At 36.3% G+C, this 18,849-nt stretch overlaps 1 protein-coding gene across 2 annotated transcripts in view; it reads right to left on the minus strand.

Moving 5' to 3' along the window:
- Window positions 1-6: 6 nt before the first annotated feature.
- The window catches only part of nbas (NBAS subunit of NRZ tethering complex), a 168,852-nt gene continuing 150,009 nt past the window's right edge, over window positions 7-18,849 (minus strand). For both annotated transcript variants that reach the window (XM_079375563.1, XM_079375562.1), the window contains exons 50-52: window positions 16,288-16,432; window positions 15,954-16,082; window positions 7-1,332 (exon numbers count right to left, since the gene is read on the minus strand). In XM_079375563.1, the coding sequence (XP_079231689.1) occupies window positions 1,066-1,332; window positions 15,954-16,082; window positions 16,288-16,432 (541 nt within the window). In that variant the 3' untranslated portion in view covers window positions 7-1,065. The remainder of the gene's footprint in view (window positions 1,333-15,953; window positions 16,083-16,287; window positions 16,433-18,849) is intronic.

Genomic DNA, 18,849 nt, shown 5'->3' on the forward strand with positions numbered 1-18,849 from the left:
TCTCTTGAGTAAGTCATACAGTGTATCTGTATTAGGTAATGTGATTGCGTTACATTATTGGCACAATTCAGAACATTCCAAATCATGTCTATTACACAAATGGCAAAGGACAAGTTGGGCACCAGAGTCTAATACTTAGGGTTAAGGGTTTTCTTAAATGAGTATGAGAAATAGTATTAGTGATACATGCCTTAGCAAGCACCACTAATAATAATATTATTATTATTTTCAGGTGAGATATTACAGTATTAAAGTACAATAATATATTAAAAACAGCTGCTGTATAATTTGTATTAAACCCATAAATGGGTGCTTGGATATTATCGGTTCACATTTATCTTTTTTTGTTAAAGTTAATACTTCATTGCCCAAAATGTACATAAACAAAACAGATAATTAAAGCAAAATGCAACTTTTAAAGTTCAAATGTTTTTATTGAGCACTCCTGATATATTTGCCTAAAATACATAGATGAGTCAACATTACTGCTCAGTTACCCAACACAGGTTGTAGTGCGTCCGTGTGCGTTAAAACAATCACGCGGCGAGAGTCAGCCTGAAGGCCTAATCTGTTTTCTTCAAAAATAATTAATAACCCTACAAAGGAAAAGAGCAGAAAGTTGTGTGTGGAAACGATCAACCGTGAAGTCGCACATACATACACGCGCAAAACACTCAGCACACATGCAGCGTTTTCAATTCCGACTCCGGCCTGTAATGATTATTAGCGCAGGATAGCGTGACCAAACAGCCGAAGTAATGTAATTACACCCGTGTCACCGAGCTTCAGTCAGGAGAGAGAAAACGACAGAGAGAGAGAGAGAGAAATGGGAAGGTGATTTGAGTCCTTTGCCAGCGGGAAGAAGTCCTGAACAAACACTGTCTGAATAGGCTAATTATAACTGATATTTGTGATCTGCATTTGGTGCCAGTGTCCACTTTATATTCGATTTTATTCAGCTGAGATTGATTACTTTCAGTTATTGACTGATTGGCCTCCAAAAACATCTTTACACAGACAGACAGGCACAATCTCTCAGTGTCAGTCTGTACCCACACGTACTCCTCAAAGCCATTTTCTAATGACAGAGAGGGCGCTGTTGAAGGTGAACTGCCCTGGGTGGGATCCTCTGTAGGACAGGAGCAAAGACCCGGCCTCAGCGTTGTGGCCGGCATGGTGGAGGTCACGGGCGGCCTTCTCCACATCCCATTTCCCCTGAGCCAGCATGTGAGAGACCAACGAAAAATACAGAGCTGTGTCCACACAACTGATCAACATCCCAGCATTCAACAGCAGAGACAAAAGCTCAGAGTCACACACATCCTCAGTCACCTACAGAGAGAGAGAAAGAGAGAGAGAAACAAGTCATGAGAGGGAGGCAAAGAAAAAAAATCAATTTCAATAAACACTCCAGTGCGACAAACAATCTGTGCGTGAGCGAACCTCAAACTTCACCCAACATACACCACACAATATATTAAATTTTCCATCTTATATGAACAAGTAATTGTTATAGCTACACTGTCCTAAAATGGACACACAACATCAAACATTCTTTAACTTTATTATGATTGTTTTGATATATATACACACACACACACACACACACACGCACACAGCAAATACAGATATACAATATACAGAGCAAACCCTGTTACTAGCATACATTACCCATTTTAAAGTAAAAATATATTCCATGAAGGGGAAAATATTGAAATGTCAACCCTGTAACCATAATTCTTTGGTAATTTTAATTTTTTTGCATGTTTGTCACACTTTAATGTTTCAGATCAAACAAATTTAAATATTAATCAAAGATAACACAAGTAAACACAACATGCAGTTTTTAAATGAAGGGTTTTTTTTATGAAGGGAAAACTAAATCCAAACCCACATGGCCCTGTGTGAAAAATCCTGAAGGACAATTTCCGGTCATCTGTTCGTGACCTCAAGCTGAAGCGAACTTGGGTTCTGCAGCAGGACAATGATCCAAAACACACCAGCAAATCCACCTCTGAATGGCGGAAGAAAACCAAAATGAAGACTTTGGAGTGGCCTAGTCAAAGTCCTGACCTGAATCCTATTGAGATCCTGTGGCATGACCTTAAAAAGGCGCTTTATGCTGGAAAACCCTCCAATGTGGCTGAATTGCAACAATTCTGCCAAGATGAGTGGGCCAAAATTCCTCCACAGCGCTGTAACAGACTCATTGCAAGTTATCGCAAACGCTTGATTGCAGTTGTTGCTGCTAAGGGTGGCCCAACCAGTTATTAGGTTTAGGGGGCAAGCACTTTTTCACACAGGGCCATGTGGGTTTGGATTTAGTTTTTCCTTCATAATAAAAAAAACTTCATTCAAAAACTGCATGTTGTGTTTACTTGTGTTATCTTTGATTAATATTTAAATTTGTTTGATGATCTGAAACATTGAAGTGACACAAACATGCAAAAAAAATATAAAAAATCAGGAAGGGGGCCAACACTTTTTCACACCACTGTGTATGTATATATATGTATATGTGTGTGTGTGTGTGTTCACACGTGGTCAGAATTGTTGGTACCCTTGGTAAATATGATCAAAGAAAGCTGTGAAAATAAATCTGCATTGTTAATCCTTTTGATCATTAAAAAAAAAAAAAAAAAAAAAAAAAATCACAAATTTAAGCTTTCATTGGAGAATAAGAATTTAAAATGTTTTTTCGCAAATACATGTTGGACACTGGTACCCCTAGAAATTCTTATGAGTAAAATATATCTGAAATATATTCCCATTCATATTCACAATTTTGAGCACACCAGCGTGATTATGAACATGAAATTATCCAGCCATGGTTTCACAGAAATATAAATAGGAGGGAAAACAAAACAAAGGCCAAATTTCAAATTAATCATCCATCACAATGAGAAAAACCAAAGAATATATTTCTGATGTGCAGCAAAAGATAGATTACAAAGTGGACTTAAGAAAAGAGCTAGAGCAGTGAATATTCCTATTTCCACCATCAGGGCAATAATTAAGACGTTCCAATCAACAGAAAATTTTATGAATCTGCCTGGAAGAGGACGTGTGTCTATATTGTCCTAATGCACGGTGAGGAGGAGACTTTGAGTGGCTAAAGACTCTCCAAGGATCATAGCTGGAGAACTGCAGAAAAAGGTTGAGTTTTTGGGTCAGAAAACAGGAAAAAGTGTGGTAGGAAAAGGTGCACAAGCAACAGGAATGACTGTAGCCTTGAGACTATTGTCAAGAAAAGCCGACTTTAGCACCTGTCCACAGAGCCAAAACTACTTCCAAGTGGTTTGCTGACCATGATATTACTGTGCTTGATTGGCCAGCCAACATGCCTGACCTGTACCCTATAGAGAATCTATGGGGTATTGTCAAGAGGAAGATAAGTAACATCCGACCAAACAATACAGACGAGCTGAAGGCTGCTATCAAAGCAACCTGGGCTTCAATAATGCTTCAGCAGTGCCACAGGCTGATCGCCTCCATGCCATGCTGCATTGAAGCAGTAATTCATGCAAAAGGAGCCCCAACCAAGTATTGAGTTAATAATTAAACCTACTTTGGAGATATTGAACATTTCTGTTTTGTAAATCTTTTTTTGATTGATCTTTGAGAAAATATTCAAATTTTTTTGAGATACTGAAGTTTTAATATTCCTGAGCTGTAAGCAATAACCATCAGAAAAAAAAAAAACCTCTTGAAATCTTTCACTTTGTGTGCAATGAATCTAGAATATAAGAAAGTTTGCAATTTAAATGTTAATTGATCTTATTTTTTTATGAACATGTCTGATAATGTATCACTTAAAGAAAGCTATAAAAACCATATTATCAAACCAATAAACCTGCCATAAAAGCCACTATTACACTAATAAACAGACTAAATCTTGCCGCCTCCACGTCAGAACAGAGCTCATAGACTCACGCCTGCCTTTCCCCTGGGCACACTATATTCTGTTTATCAGTGTTATCTAGTGGCCATGTTGCACTTGCATATCTGGAGATGTGATATAAATGAGCTCAGAGAGAGATGTCCCACCCTTCTGTGACCCCCGGCCTGCTCAGAGAGACCAAGAGCACCTCTCTCGTCTTTTCAGCATAAATTATTCAACGGCCGACTTTAGAGGTGGAGAACACAGAGGAGCGGTACCCTAGGAGTCAGCACACTGGAAAATCAATTATGTGCTAAATTTGATTAAAGGGAAGTCCAAGCCAAGAGATATGATGCCCTTAGACTGCGTGTGTGTGCGTCCTCATATTAAATGCGACGTGACATTAATAGTGGATATAAAATACTCAAATTCAGTTTACACATACTGTACTGACCTCACACAAAGGTTTCTAATGCCTACTGAATGAGTTAAGATTTACAGTGATCTAAAAGACATACTAAACATGCAGTCACATTAAAGAAGCTTCATGGACAAAAAGGTCAATTTTCTGATGTCAATAGTATAGTAATATACACAGATCCAGCAGCATTCTATTGGTCAGCGCCAGGAATCCACATGACCAACTGGACCCCGTTGCGAAATCTGGGTGGGGAAATCTTTCAACATTCCTGATCGTATGGAGTCCTTTTGAAATGACTGGATTTCACAACGGTAAATGATGGTAAATGTGGCCACTACATTTCATATGTTCAATAGCTTGTGAACATTTCAGACATTTTTTAATTTCATCCTCTATACATACACATTTATGTATACAAATGAAAGGGAAAAGTTAAATAATTGAGCGAGAAAGAGAGAGGGTAGGTAATCAAAGCTCTCCAAGGGATACAGACACTACAATTAGACATAATATCAATGATCATGGCCACATTCATGCTCACTTATCATTTGTATGTGAATTCAGTGTGATGGATAATTCAAAACAGCATGACCTTTGACCCTGTCAGAATTCTCCACAATTGTCATCATATCAATCCAGTGTTGTAGCTGAGGACATTTCATTCAAGTCCAAGAGAAGAACAAGATGAAAAATGTTTTGAGTCAAGACGGAGACCGAAAGACAATCGAGTCAAATTGAGTCCATATACCCCTGACTGCATTACAAGACCAAGACTATACATAAACAATCGTGGATTCAGATTCATATTTTCATGGTCACAGTTAGGTACTACTTTACTATCACGGTTAGGTGATACTTTAAGGCACCAACCGAATTGCCTCGATACCACTGAGTATTGAAAAGTGTTGTCTTGTTCAATACCACATTTCGATAAGGGGATAATTTCATCAATGTCAGTGAGCCAATAAGCAGGGAGCATGCTTGATGTGCCTAAATCAAGTGCTGGTGATTAGTGTTTTTCCTTGATGCCTTACCAGAGCTAGTTACACCCAGAAGAGTGACTCACACATGAGGCTTTAGAGTGTAAACGTCCAATCACCCATAGATGTACACTCGAAAAAAAATGGTGCTATATAGCACTAAAAGTGGCTCTTTGTCTTGTAATCACAGGGGAAGCACTTTTGGTGCTGTATAGCACCAAAATCTTGGTGCTTCAGTGGTTCTTTGGCATGACTGAGGTGCTACATAGCACCGCTACCATGTACAAAACCGGTTAAGCTCCTGTATGGTTCTTTATAGTTCCTTGGGGTGATTAAGGTGCTATATAGCACCACTGCCATACAAAGAACCTGTTAAGCCCCTTTAAAAGGTTCTTTTAGCACCATTTTTGTTGAAAAAATACAATGCAATATGGTAGGTCTTATGGTTCTACATAGCACCATTTGACAAAGGTGCTATATAGCACCAAAAGTGGTTCCCCAATGATTACAAGCCAAGAACCACTTTTAGTGGAGCTAAAGCTAATAGTGCTATACAGCACCATTTTTTTTAGTGTAAGGCTACATTTACACGAGTGCGTTTTCATTTTAAAACAATGACCACGCTTTTACTCAAAACTCACTTTAATCCACTGAGTGTTTGTAATAACTTCTGATTGCGATCTGTGTTTTTGCCATATGATGGTGCCAAATTATACTATTTGTAGACTTTTATATCAAGCTTAACACTACACCTGCTTAGCATTTCTTATGTAAACACCCTGTATTGTAATAAAAAAAAGGCTAAAGCTAATGAAAATCACATTGAAATCATATACTGTCATAATCATGTGTTTATGAGCTTAATGCTAGCTTAATGGAACGGTATTGAAATCAAGGTATCGTATCGAAAATTTCTGATTGATATCCAGCACTAGTCATGGTCTTAACTTGTACTCAAATTACTTCTGATCTCAGTCTTGGCTCGAATGAGCTGGTCATGACTACAATAACGTTCCACTCTGCAGCCTCCTTATTCTCTCATTTGAGTTTCAATTGGTGACAATGACTGATTATTTATTATTGCTTACCTAGATATTCTAGCAGTAGAACAATATGTAACTCTATAAAACGCATAAAAAATTAATAAAATAAAGATTCAAAATGCACATGGTCTTCTGTTAAAGCAAAAAGCATGTTTTAATAGAGACTACGTCTGAAGCAAAAACCGCTTTGAAGGCCATACTTCAGCTATTATTAGTGGTCGTTTTATTAGCAGAAGTAAATGATTTTGAAATGAGCAGCATCTGGAGGGAGTGAATTACACAGGCACAGTTAATATTGCTAAGCAAGCTTCAGTCTGGACACATACAGAATAGTCCCTGTGACTTCTACCACACAAAAGATCCACACTGGCTAGTCCCAGGAGTCACCATCGAAAACAAGACATCTCATCTATGGCTCTCTTCATTCAGGCCTAAAGCTACATTTCACAAGTTGAGACCACAGCAATGAGAGGAACCTTTTAATGTAGATACATTTACGTCTTAGTTGCAATTAATTCTTTTTGACATTAAAACTATTTACTTTTCTGTTTTTCTTGTGCATGTGATGGTGAATTTCTCCTCCCATGCTCAAAGCCCTGTAGTAGTTTTGCACTCTTTTTTCATCTTTCCAGCCAAGACGTCTGTGGAGAGCCGTTACAGACAGCACAGACGGACCTAAAAGGTCGAAGAACAGCAAGTGCAATGTGAGAGAGCAAGAGAGAGTGAAAAACAGAGAGAAAGTGTGTGTTAGAGAAATTGAGAGAGGAGGATGGAACGAGGGGAGGGGAGAAAAATAAGAGGCTGAAGGAAAAAGGGAAGAGCATGGAGAGAGTCAGAGCTAAAATGTCGAGCGTTGAACTGTGAAGAAAGATCGGCCAGCTGTAGAAACCACTTCATAAAGAGGGAGAGAAACAACGAGAAATTGAAAAACAGCATGAAGGAGGAGAGAGAGCTGGCACACGGCATATAATGTTTCAAATGCACGCCGATGATAAAAACGACGTGGCTTGTGAAAAATCATTTGAATTTTTCTTCATTTGAAAGGAATGAAGATGTGAATATGAGAGAGCAGCAATGTGTTAAGATATTCTACTCATCACCTCCTTCCAACAGACAGATGAGAGCAATCCCTCGTTCTCCTTGATTGGAACTCCATTTCTGATTATTTCAAGGAGAAAAATGAGTGAGAAGAAAAAAATTGGGAGAAAGAAGAGAGGCAAATAGCACTTACTTATACAGTAGCCTATACTGTATATTCAGTCACACCTGAATATAAGTCGCAGTGGGTAAATTTGAAAAAATAAGAGAGGAAAAATACAAATAAGCTGCATCATGGTACGAGTCACATTTTATTATTAGTTACATTCAGGAATAAATGTTAAATACATTTATATAAAAGTATAAAATAAATTATAGTGGCATTCATTATAAACAACAAGCCTAAATGAATGTCAAGTGAAACTCTATCTATCTGTCTATCTATCTGTCTATCGATCAATCGATAGATAGGCAGACAGATGTATAAGAGAAAGAAAGAACTGAGGTACACACATTAGAGAGTGAGGAAGGAATGAAGTTAAAAAGGAAGTAGGAAAATAGATCGATGTATGTATGGAGAAATGGATGGATGTATTTATGTATGGATGGCCAGCCAGGAGTTCTTGGCATGGCAGCAAGTTTGTGTCAGAAACAGAGAATGAGAAAGACAGCAGATCTGTGCAATCCTTCTCCTCTGGACAGACAAGCACAGAAAATGACCAGAACGAGGACACGGCATACAGATGGTATCAAAGCGTTTTACTCTATTCAGCTACAGGTGTGCACACAGTCATGTGTCTCAACCCTCTTTTATGGTAACTCTTCAAATATTTTGTGTTGTATTGTTAATACATACTTGATCATCATCATAAATAATAATAATAATAATAATAATTAGATTAGATTAAATAAATAAAAGAATGTCTGTTTTACATTTACATAAATTTTTTGGAAAAAATGTAAACGGTTGCTAGAGACCCAAGTTATGCAATAGTGTACTTAGATTTTTCTTGCGCAACAATAATTAAATATCTGATGACTCAATCCGTGCAATTCACCTTTATTCCTCAAAGTGTTTGATAGACAATGTTTCACTGATAATTACCACAGGCATAAAATGGCTGAAATGGCTTGAATGCAATTACTGTACACAACGAAACAGAAATGTCATTTGACGGTGGATGTGGTGAATAAGCTGCCAGCGATGAAAATATTGATTTTGAAGTCACTGAAAACAGTAGTTTTGAGAATATGGCTGAGATCGCGAATATGAGCCAGAACCTGAATGTACTGGGGAAATGCGCTCTCATGATGACAGTGATGGTAAAATCATCTGCTCAAACTGAACCATTCTAAGATTTAAAACGTAACAATTTTATTCTTTAGTATTTGGTCTTAAAATATCAATTGAGGTTTTTGCTATTGCAGCAGTTAGAGATCCATCTGTGTTAGATATGTAGGTCTGGATCGCTAAAGACCTGAATATGTAATAATGATCGGTGAAACATTCATGCATTAAGGGTTAAAGGGATTGTTCACGCAACATTAAAAATTGTGATCATTTACCCTCGTGGCAAGACCATCTATCCATCCATCCATCCATCCATCCATCCACTTGATTTATTTGTCAAAACAATATCTTTTTTTGTGTTCAGTAGAGGAAAGAAGGTTAAACAGGTTTGGAACAACATTATTTTGAACATACATCACTAGAAAAGAAGAGAGAGTGAGTAAATTTACCTCTGCCTTCGAAAATGCCCAAAAAATGAACTTGTCAAGCTGAACAAACAATATTTGATTGAGGCTGAATATATTGCTCACAACAATCAGTGGTCCAAAACCTCAATTGCTGCCAACAAATGAAAATAAAATGGCTTGATTTTTGTTATGGGGAAATGTCCTTTAAAGGCCCCAGCAGTGAGGTTAATGAAGCGACTTTGATCACACTGGAAGTCAGAAACATGAGCACACACAGCCATAAATATTTCAGACCATAATCTTATAAAATCCCAGATAAAGGTAAACCCATTGATCCAGAATAAAATGCTACTCTCTAGAGTAGTCTTTCCTGTGTTTGTGTGTAGGTCTGGTTGCATGTTGTATATTGTGGAAGACGAACTGATTAAAAGCATAAATGTTCACACAAACATGTCTGTTTTTCTATCATAATAGTCACTTCTACTGACTTAGTGCTTTTTTTTATAGTGAGCTAATGATATTTTCTATCCTCTAACCCAAGCCTCTTTTCATTAAGACATTATTTTGTTGTTTATTAAGCTATTTTGTTGTGGGGACTGTTGGTAAGTGATTGAGGTTTTTTCTATTCCTGCATGGACATTTTGTTCTCACACAAATAAAACAGCACATTAACACTGCCTATTTACAAATCCACATAATGTTCACTAATATCTGCTAATGCACACAAGGAATACGGAAGGAGCTCATTAAAAATGTATGTTTTTGACTCAGTCGCTTTTTTTTTTTTGTCTTTTGTGCTGGTTGCAATGCAGCTTTAATTGGAATGACGGAGGCTGTTTGCTGTCTCATAAATGATGCATGCTTGGCTTTTCTTTTATCATTTAAATCATAAAGCTGGTTTGGATCAGGACAGAGTAGGACGAGGAGTAGGTCAAAAATACTGCTGGGTCTCTGCAGTACCTGGTTCAGAGCAGCCCTCGTGAAAACACCAAGTGGTTTTATTATTACAGACGGCAGCGGTAAAGGAGGGGGTGGATGAGAAATATATAACCACAAACTATAACCTGCATATTGGAGCTCAGCAACAATCTAATTAGATGTAAATCAGAGAAGGTGAAACTGAAGGGAGGTAGAAAAAAAGATTCATAAATCACAGCGACTCATTGACAAGTCTGGTCCACACTGCAGTGGATTTTGGCCAAGAATCTCCTACTCATGAAGAGACCATATGACTGAAACGTAAAGGGATCAACAGTTTATTCTGAGTTCACCTGCAGTTTAGGGACAGTTTAATCTTAAATAGATTCAGAGGCTGAGCTGCAAATAATCTTTTACTTTGACAGACAGCTTTGTAAATTTTCTGTCACATGCAATTTTTATCTATTAGACACTGTAACACTTGATGTTTTAATGTGACATTAATCTAACAAGAACATATGTGGAAAAAGTTTTTTTTTTAGTTCTAACCATACCATGTTGCATACTAACCATACTTTGCCTTATTCTGCTCTCTGTAAACTAACAATGATCGATACAGCATTTATTAATCTAGGATAATGATATTTCTGCATACGCCATCAGTTATTGTATTATAAACAAAGATGAAGTAAAAATTAACAACTGTTATATTATGAACTAACAATTGCCTAGATTAATAAATTCTGCAAATGTTTTATTATACCTAATGCATTAACTATTGTCAAACTATTGTAAAGTGCAATCAATTTATTTTCTCTTGTTTACTTCTAATACCTATTAAACTATCATATCTGTGGGAAATCTTTTGAAGTAATACAGCCATTCATTCTTTAATGAATAGAAAGTTCAAAAGAACATTTATCTGAAACAGAAATCCTTTGTAACATGATAAATGATTTAACTGTCACTTTTAACCAATTTATTGCATTTTTGCTGGATAAAAATATTATATAATATATATATATTTTTTTTTTTTCGATATCAAATCAAAACTAAGTAAAATATGGTAAATGACAGAAAAATATTTGCCAAGCTCTGAATAGATAGAGAACACAAGACACTATAACAACAGATTAAAACTAAAAACAGGAAGATGATAGGAAGCAAGAGAACTATACAGGTGCTGTGCTGAGCTGACAGAATTTCCCTGAATCAATAATGGCAAAAAACATAGTTTTTTTTTTAAGTCAGAAATTGTTCTACAGTAAAAGGTAATGGACTGAGAACTAAAGATACATGAAGGTGCAAGTGTTGAAGTGCCAACAATTTCCCAGCGAAATAGCTTCTGGGAGATTTTGCTGAATGCTGGCATGCCTGAAGACGGAAAGAAGAAAAGAATGACCCTCTTAAAAATGGCCTATACCAAAGTCATTCAGCCGAACTGTCGACTACTGTCCCTTTCTTTCATGTTCTCTTTCTTCACATTACAGGCCCATTAATTCACATTTCCTGAACTGTGATTTCATGGAAAGACCAGGTCTATGCACACAATGGATCAAGTGAACTCCTGCAGAGAAGAAAATGAAGGAGTGATTGTCTTAATGGTGGACTCCTCACATCTCTAGGGTCAAATCTTCACGGTCCAACAGATTCTGACATCCGGTGTTCTATTCCACACGCATTCTCACATCAATGTGCTTTAAATGGTCTAATTGAAGCTTTTCTGTCAGTGAAACAGCGTCGCCTGTACAAAGCTTTTACAAGATCGTTTCAATAGCAAGACTGACAAGGCTGTCACGTAAACAAATAGATACACGCAGCGCATGACTAGCAAAATTAATAACAGGCCACTTAAAATAGAAGAAAAATATATAATAAAAGAAAACAATAACCTACATAATCACTTCATAATTTCCCCTCTATTTTTGATTGTTGTTCTTAATTAAACTAAATAATCTCTATTAAAAACAACCTCATCACAGAGAATAATAAAAGCCATGCTTATTCAACATGATTCATATTCCGGAGCAATAAGTCCATTATAAAACACAAGCTTATTATGAGCGGGAACAATGCACATCAGATCGCCCAATACAAACGGAGACGGGCCGAGCGCTATGTAATTGCTCCCGGTACAGAAAGCCAATTGAATGGCACTGATGAGTCTATTCACATATAATCGGTGAGGAAAAAGGAAGCACCGGGGCTGAGGTGCGACCGAATATGTGTGGAGAAGACAGAGCTGAAGGAGTCAAAGATGAATGATACTTGATTACTTTTGTGAAGATGATGCATGTCGCCGCTCGTTCCTGTGCAATGACATCACCAGTTGGAAGTCCTCGCTTAAACACGTACGCAACAAAAGCAGCAAAGGGGTTGAGAAGAATTAAGATGTTGTCAGGAATGAATTATTCAGCGATGATAATGTGGTTGAACATCGGCAGAGGTTTTAAGCTTGCCAGGAAGTGAATTTACACAAAACAACGATAATATTAACAAAAATCTAACGCAATGACAGCTGCAACTGCTCTTCTGAGAATGCAGCAAAATGTCAGGCTTTCAGTAAGCAACAGTTTAGAAGGGGAAACGAGGACACGGTGTGTGTACGTGTGTGTGTGTGTGTGTGTGGAGGCTGGAGCATGGCAGAAGGGTTACTAAATAAATCAATGTCTTGAGCGTTCAGAGGGGAGTGCCCTTGTGAAGCAAACTCTCTATACCTCTGAAGTCAGATTGTGTTGATAGATTACAACATAATAAACTTACTGAGAAGAACAAGAAACACAAACCACAATCACAACATTTTGTTTGATGAATTAATTGTCATACAAATAAATGCGATTAATTCTATAACAAAAATTGTATCATAGAAAAATATAAAATTGTTCAGCTTGAACATACTAATATATATAATTAAAGAATATGTAAACAAATAATGCATAATAATAAATAATATTTTTAATAATTAGATTTGTTTTTTTTTAAATGAGTCCTAGTAATGTTTAAAATAATTAGTATTATTTGAATTCTCTACAAATATTTTTAACAATTCTTAAAAGGTACACTTTAGTATTATTAATATTTTACTTTAATACTTTAAGTAATATTTCAGATATTTACAAATGTTTAGATTATTTCTCATGGGGCCCATTTTAGTCTGTTTAGAAATGCAAAAAATATTTCTTCGGTTTACTCTTTAATCTTGGTTTTTCCATTTACAACGTTTCTTTTGTGCCGAGACAACCTGAATATTAGATTGTGGTAATATATTTTTGTCATTGAATATTAAAATATGTACTAGTAATATATCGGTCTCAAATTCTTCACTTTGATGTATTATTTTAAGGTGATCCATACCATAACAGTGAAAACTAAATAATATTACAATAAAGTGAAACTTGAGAGCTGGAACCTGTTAACGTCATATGTGTGGGTTCATAATACACCACTGTACCACAAAAAGAGACACATTTCATGGCATTTGCAAAAAAATAAAAATCGCATAGTAATAATTACAAACATCTACAGTTAGATCAAATAATCATGCCCAACAACATACCCAAATTCACCTATTTCTTTCTTTCTGGCTTTCCTTCATCTCTCTGCCAGGTTTGGAGATGAAAGCACATCACCCTTGCCCCGGAGAGAAGGAGATTACCCTCATTTTAAGTGAGCTCTTCTCAGTTTCATGGCTTTATCTGATCTAGAGTCAGTGAGAATGTGAGCTCTAATTGATCCTTCTGAGACGCAGCTTATCCAGTCAGTTCCCTAGTCAGTTTTTGGGCTATGATGAATTTTTAGGTGAACCCTAACAGCATCGCGGAGAGCTGTGGTGGTAGCGTAGCGGTTCAAGCTGTGCTCTATGATCAGGCTATGATGAGGGACCTTGTTAAAAACAAACTTCAGTTGGTCGTTCTGAATGGTAGAATCCTTCGGAAGGATAGGCAAGTGCAAGTTTTGTCAGACTTTCCCACATGTAACTCTTATCATTAGGTGTTTATGAATATTATTTGGTGTTAATAACTGTCTGGTCCTCATTACTTCACAGTAGGTTAATTTACTGAATATCTGCACTGGCTGACATGTAAATGTGGAATATCATATACTAATCTATACTAATTTAACTGACTTCAAAAAAAGTTCAAATAGACTGTTTTTACATCTTATTTTTAAATAAAAGTACTGGGAATTAAGTTTTAAAACTCTTATTTCAAAAGATCGAGGACATTGATTTCTCAATATCACCCCTTCAAAAGGTTAAAAACGCAATTTTTTAAAATTGTTTTCAGTTCGCTTGATAATGCTTTCAGTTAAAGAGTGTAGCACTCCTAAGGCTTTTACCATATTTAATTCTGCAGATTTTCCTCATAATTACTGCAAAAAAATAAGAAATTCAAAGTATGCAGATCCATTGTGTCAACACATGACCTGTTGAGACTTCCAGCATTGTGCAGCTGAGCAAGGCATTTAACCCTTGGCTTATAGCAGGGAATTGCAGCAAAAGTTAGTGTAGAGTAAGTTGCTTTAGATTAAAAGCATGTAGATTCATGCAAATGAATCAAATCATGTGTTCAAGGTCTCTGGGAAGAGTCGACGTGTTTGGTTTTAATGTGTAGTCATTCCCACAACAGCCATTGCTTATCTAGCCCTCTAGCAGAGCTGAGAGGATAAATTAAGTGATGGACTTGGCTTTTATCTGACCTGCAGTCAGAGAGAGATAGAGGTTACGGTCAGAGGCAAGCTTGCTCTGATAGCACATATCTGATTCACAGTCACTTCTGGTGTCAACAGTCAGTTTAGTTTAATTTAATCCACATTACTAGTGACAGTGGTGGCTAGCTGACAAGAATACACCCTTGATCGTTAGATTTGTCCAGCAATAGGTTGTGAATGATATCCCTTTTTTTCATTATTGCTGTCAGCACAAATGACAGAAATACTTCAATTATTTAACCCGGAGGCCACTTTTAGAAAATGCAGAATGATCACAGGCCAATGAATAAAATAGCCTGGTTAGATTTTAAAAGACCCTCCAATCGATGACCTTCCCAACTATGTTAACTTCACTAAAACCTTTTAGAATTTAATCTGATTCATCTATAGATTAAATGTAATTTTACATATTTTTAAACTTCATCTACTCTGCAACCATTCAAAATAATATGTACTATGATTGTCTATAAATCGTACTAAACAACACTGCAGAAATGCCTCTTTAAAATTTGGGCTAGGTATTGACATTACCATTTAATAACATACTGGTTCAATTCGATTCACAAGCTCTTAAATCAAAATAATTTGATTTCAATTCAATTCAATCATGTCACTTAGTTTGGATATACATCATGTACATGTCAGTTTTTCTTAAGGAATACAATCCATCAATTAATGCTGTAAACTATACAGGGAACCCAGTTAGTTGGTACATTACTATAGTATTATTAAAATTAACAAACGTAATTGCTATTTATTTCTAAATATAATAATTAACACTCAAATTAGAAACTGAGTTGTATGAAAACATTTAAGGCAGTTTTGAAATAAAATTGTTTAATGAGAAACATGTTTATATTTCAATTCGTTGTTGAAATATGATGATTTAATGCCAGGCATGCAACTAGTAATCTTTAGCAACATTTTATTCACAAATCAACAGAAAACATCAGACTAAAAGACTGATGTTGGAATTTAAGAATCAGTATTGGTTCTTCAAAAATGAAGATTGATTAAAATTCATCAATACTGTCAACCAAGCCATAATTAAAACACTGTTCCTGTACCTCAACTGTTAAGTGTTGACCTAGAAATGCCAAAGTCATGGATTAGATTCCAAGAAAACACACAATCAAGGTAAATGCATGAAGCAGCTGAACTGAATAATAAAAAAAATGTCCACTTTGTGGTTACTGAGCCATCTGCAACATCGTGGGACATCGGATTTGGCCTGTGAGAGAAAACGCAGTCAGAATGAAACTTACATCAGTGATGTTTTTGATCTGATCCTGGGTCAGTTTGCGCAGATGCTCATCCTCGCTCTCTGTCATCAACTTCAGAGCGGGCAGCCTAATCCCAGCCTTCAACAGCAGAGAGCAAATGTACCCAATGCACTAGAATAAACGGAAGTGAAGTGTGAATGTCACGCTATAATCAACATAGCAGAGCCGCACTCACAGTAACAAGTTACAGGAAAAGCACAGAGATCTATTACAAAGGTAGAAGCATTTTCAACATCTTCGCAGATTCTTTTTTTTTTACTCTAGACATGCTGTCAGTGGCATTAATGTGTAATGATGATGACACACACACTCTTACCTGTGGGTTAAGTTTGTGCTTGGTCGGGTAGAGCGAGCGGCACATAGTCAGAACCTCATCCCCGATGTTGATTTGAGAAAGGCTTGAGGAGTGTGCAAGCAGGGCAGATGTAAGACCTACCCAGGGATTCTGCTCTGTCTCCAACCTGTATAGAGAGAGACCAACATTCAAAAACAGTGCTAAAGATGTAATGACATGAAATAAGAATCATGAAAGTTCATGAGGCACTGTCAAACTTTTAATAGGAAAGGTCTGTATAATGAAAAAGAAATCCTATCATAATTATCATGGCATATTACATGCGTGCAGCTATAAAACAGCGCATTTGCTTATCTCATGACTTCTACGAGAGATGAGAGAAGCTTTCTAACAAACTCCACTGCTGACTGAGATAAACACACACAATCATAATCAAATGCAATCGCACACACACTGATTCCTCTTATAATTGAAGTCGGTCTTTCATACACAGAATGTTTTACTGTAGATAATAACACATTCCACAGTTACAGAGACAACGAGGAACCTGGAAAACGTAATTACATTCATTACAGTAGTTAAAGGATACATAGATTGCCTATGAAAACTTCCTTAAAGGAAAGGTTCATTAAAAAACGCAAACGCACCCTCATATTTTTTTTAAACCCATATGCTTTTTTTAACAAAAAGTGAATTTTAAAGAATATTCACCTAGATCTTCTCTATAAAACAACAGTTTTAACTATAAAAGCACCATAAAAGGTGCCATAAAATGGTCTATATAACTCATGCACTATATTGCAAGTATTCTAAAGTCATAAAATGAAATTTAAGTTGATCTGCTAAGCTCTGAAATCACACTGGAGCAGGTTTGGCATTGTGGTGTTTGGTTACAAGAAATGCAAAAACCAATTATGTTTGATATTAGTGACATCCAATCTAAACCATTAGCATATTTGATTTAGTTGACAAATCACACAAAGCTATCATATGACTTCAGAAGATTATAGTGCATGAGCCACATAGACCACTTTTATGCTTTTTCCCCTCCATTTTCTGGAATTTAACTGGTCAATGTAAGATTTCACAGAATTTTCATATTGTATTTTTTTTTTAATGTCTATGGAGACTACATGAATATAAACGAAAAGTACCACCAGAACTATTTAATCACTCTTGATCTGAATATGACTTTCTTTTTTCTGTGCAACAACAAAGATGTTTAAAGAATGTAACCAAATTGGTAACCAAACAGTTCTAGTGACAATTTACTTCCATTGTATGAACTAAAAAAAATATCTTTTAGGTTCCACAGAAGAAAGAAAGTCATACAGGTATGAAACAACATAAAGTTGAGTAAATGACAACAGAACTATCCCTTTAAGGCTCTACAAGCAAAGGTTCTGCAGAATGAAACCTGCGGAGCTCTAATGGGGAAAAACATTAGAGATACTTTAAAAGGATCATGGTGTGGCCAGTGTCATGTATCCTCTAAGAAAAGGCTGCCACCCAAAGCTCTGCAGTGTGTCGATTTAAATTGATTTCCATTTGGATGGCCTTTTCTGGGACTTACTAAAGCAAGACAGAATGAGGGGCAACAAAAACAGGTGTTCAGGAGACAGCAAATGTGCCATCTGAATCTTAAGTAATGATACACACACCTGGTGCACTGTGTGATCACAAATGCCGCACATGTGAATAAATGAATGTATAGTGAAGCTCTCCTTTATCCTCTCTACATTTGGCTCCTTATCGCACTCACCTTTTGTTTAAAATGCCAAAGAGCATAATGACAAACACACAAAAACTCACATGGACACATTAACACACACATACAGTGTTCTTCTCTAAAAATGTCAATTTAAAACTCATGAAAACAAAAAACCTCAAGCTATTTGAAAATGTGGCACAATGCATAATCAGCCGGCTTATATTCTTTGTTTCTGTCTATTGATCCAAATACAGAACAGCTCTCCAATCATCAGCGCACATTCTGCCAGCCTTGACTCAACCTCAACCTCAAAAAATCATTCAGTTATATAACACACAACAATTTACCTCATCAAACCTACAATCACACTTAATGGTCTAATAGCACTCCAATTCAAAGACATTTAATGAGAAAGCAGCTTGATTTATATATACTGTATGTATTAAAGGGAACAATTTTGAACAAGAGATTCATAAGGACATTATTTAGGGGAAAAATGCTTGTGGCAAAAGTGATTGCATATATACTGGTCTCTCGAAGATACTTGTTTCTGATTGGTCAATCCTGGCATTCTGCAGTCAGATATTTCGTATAATGGCCACTGCCGTCTCTGCCAACCAATCTCCTACATTTTTTCATTTTTTTATTTATCTGTTATTTACATTATACCTTATATAAGAAGTTTTGGTAACAATACGTTTACAATAAGGTTCATTAGTTAACATTAGCTAACTACATTTGTTAACATGAAATAAGAATGAACAATACTTCTACAGCATTTATTAATTTTAGTTAATGTTAATTTCAGCAGTTACTAATGCATTATTAAAATCACAAGTTGTGTTTTTTAACATTAGTTAATGGACAGTGAA

This window comes from Barbus barbus (genome assembly GCF_936440315.1).
Source record: "Barbus barbus genome assembly, chromosome: 24".
NCBI lineage: Eukaryota > Metazoa > Chordata > Actinopteri > Cypriniformes > Cyprinidae > Barbus > Barbus barbus.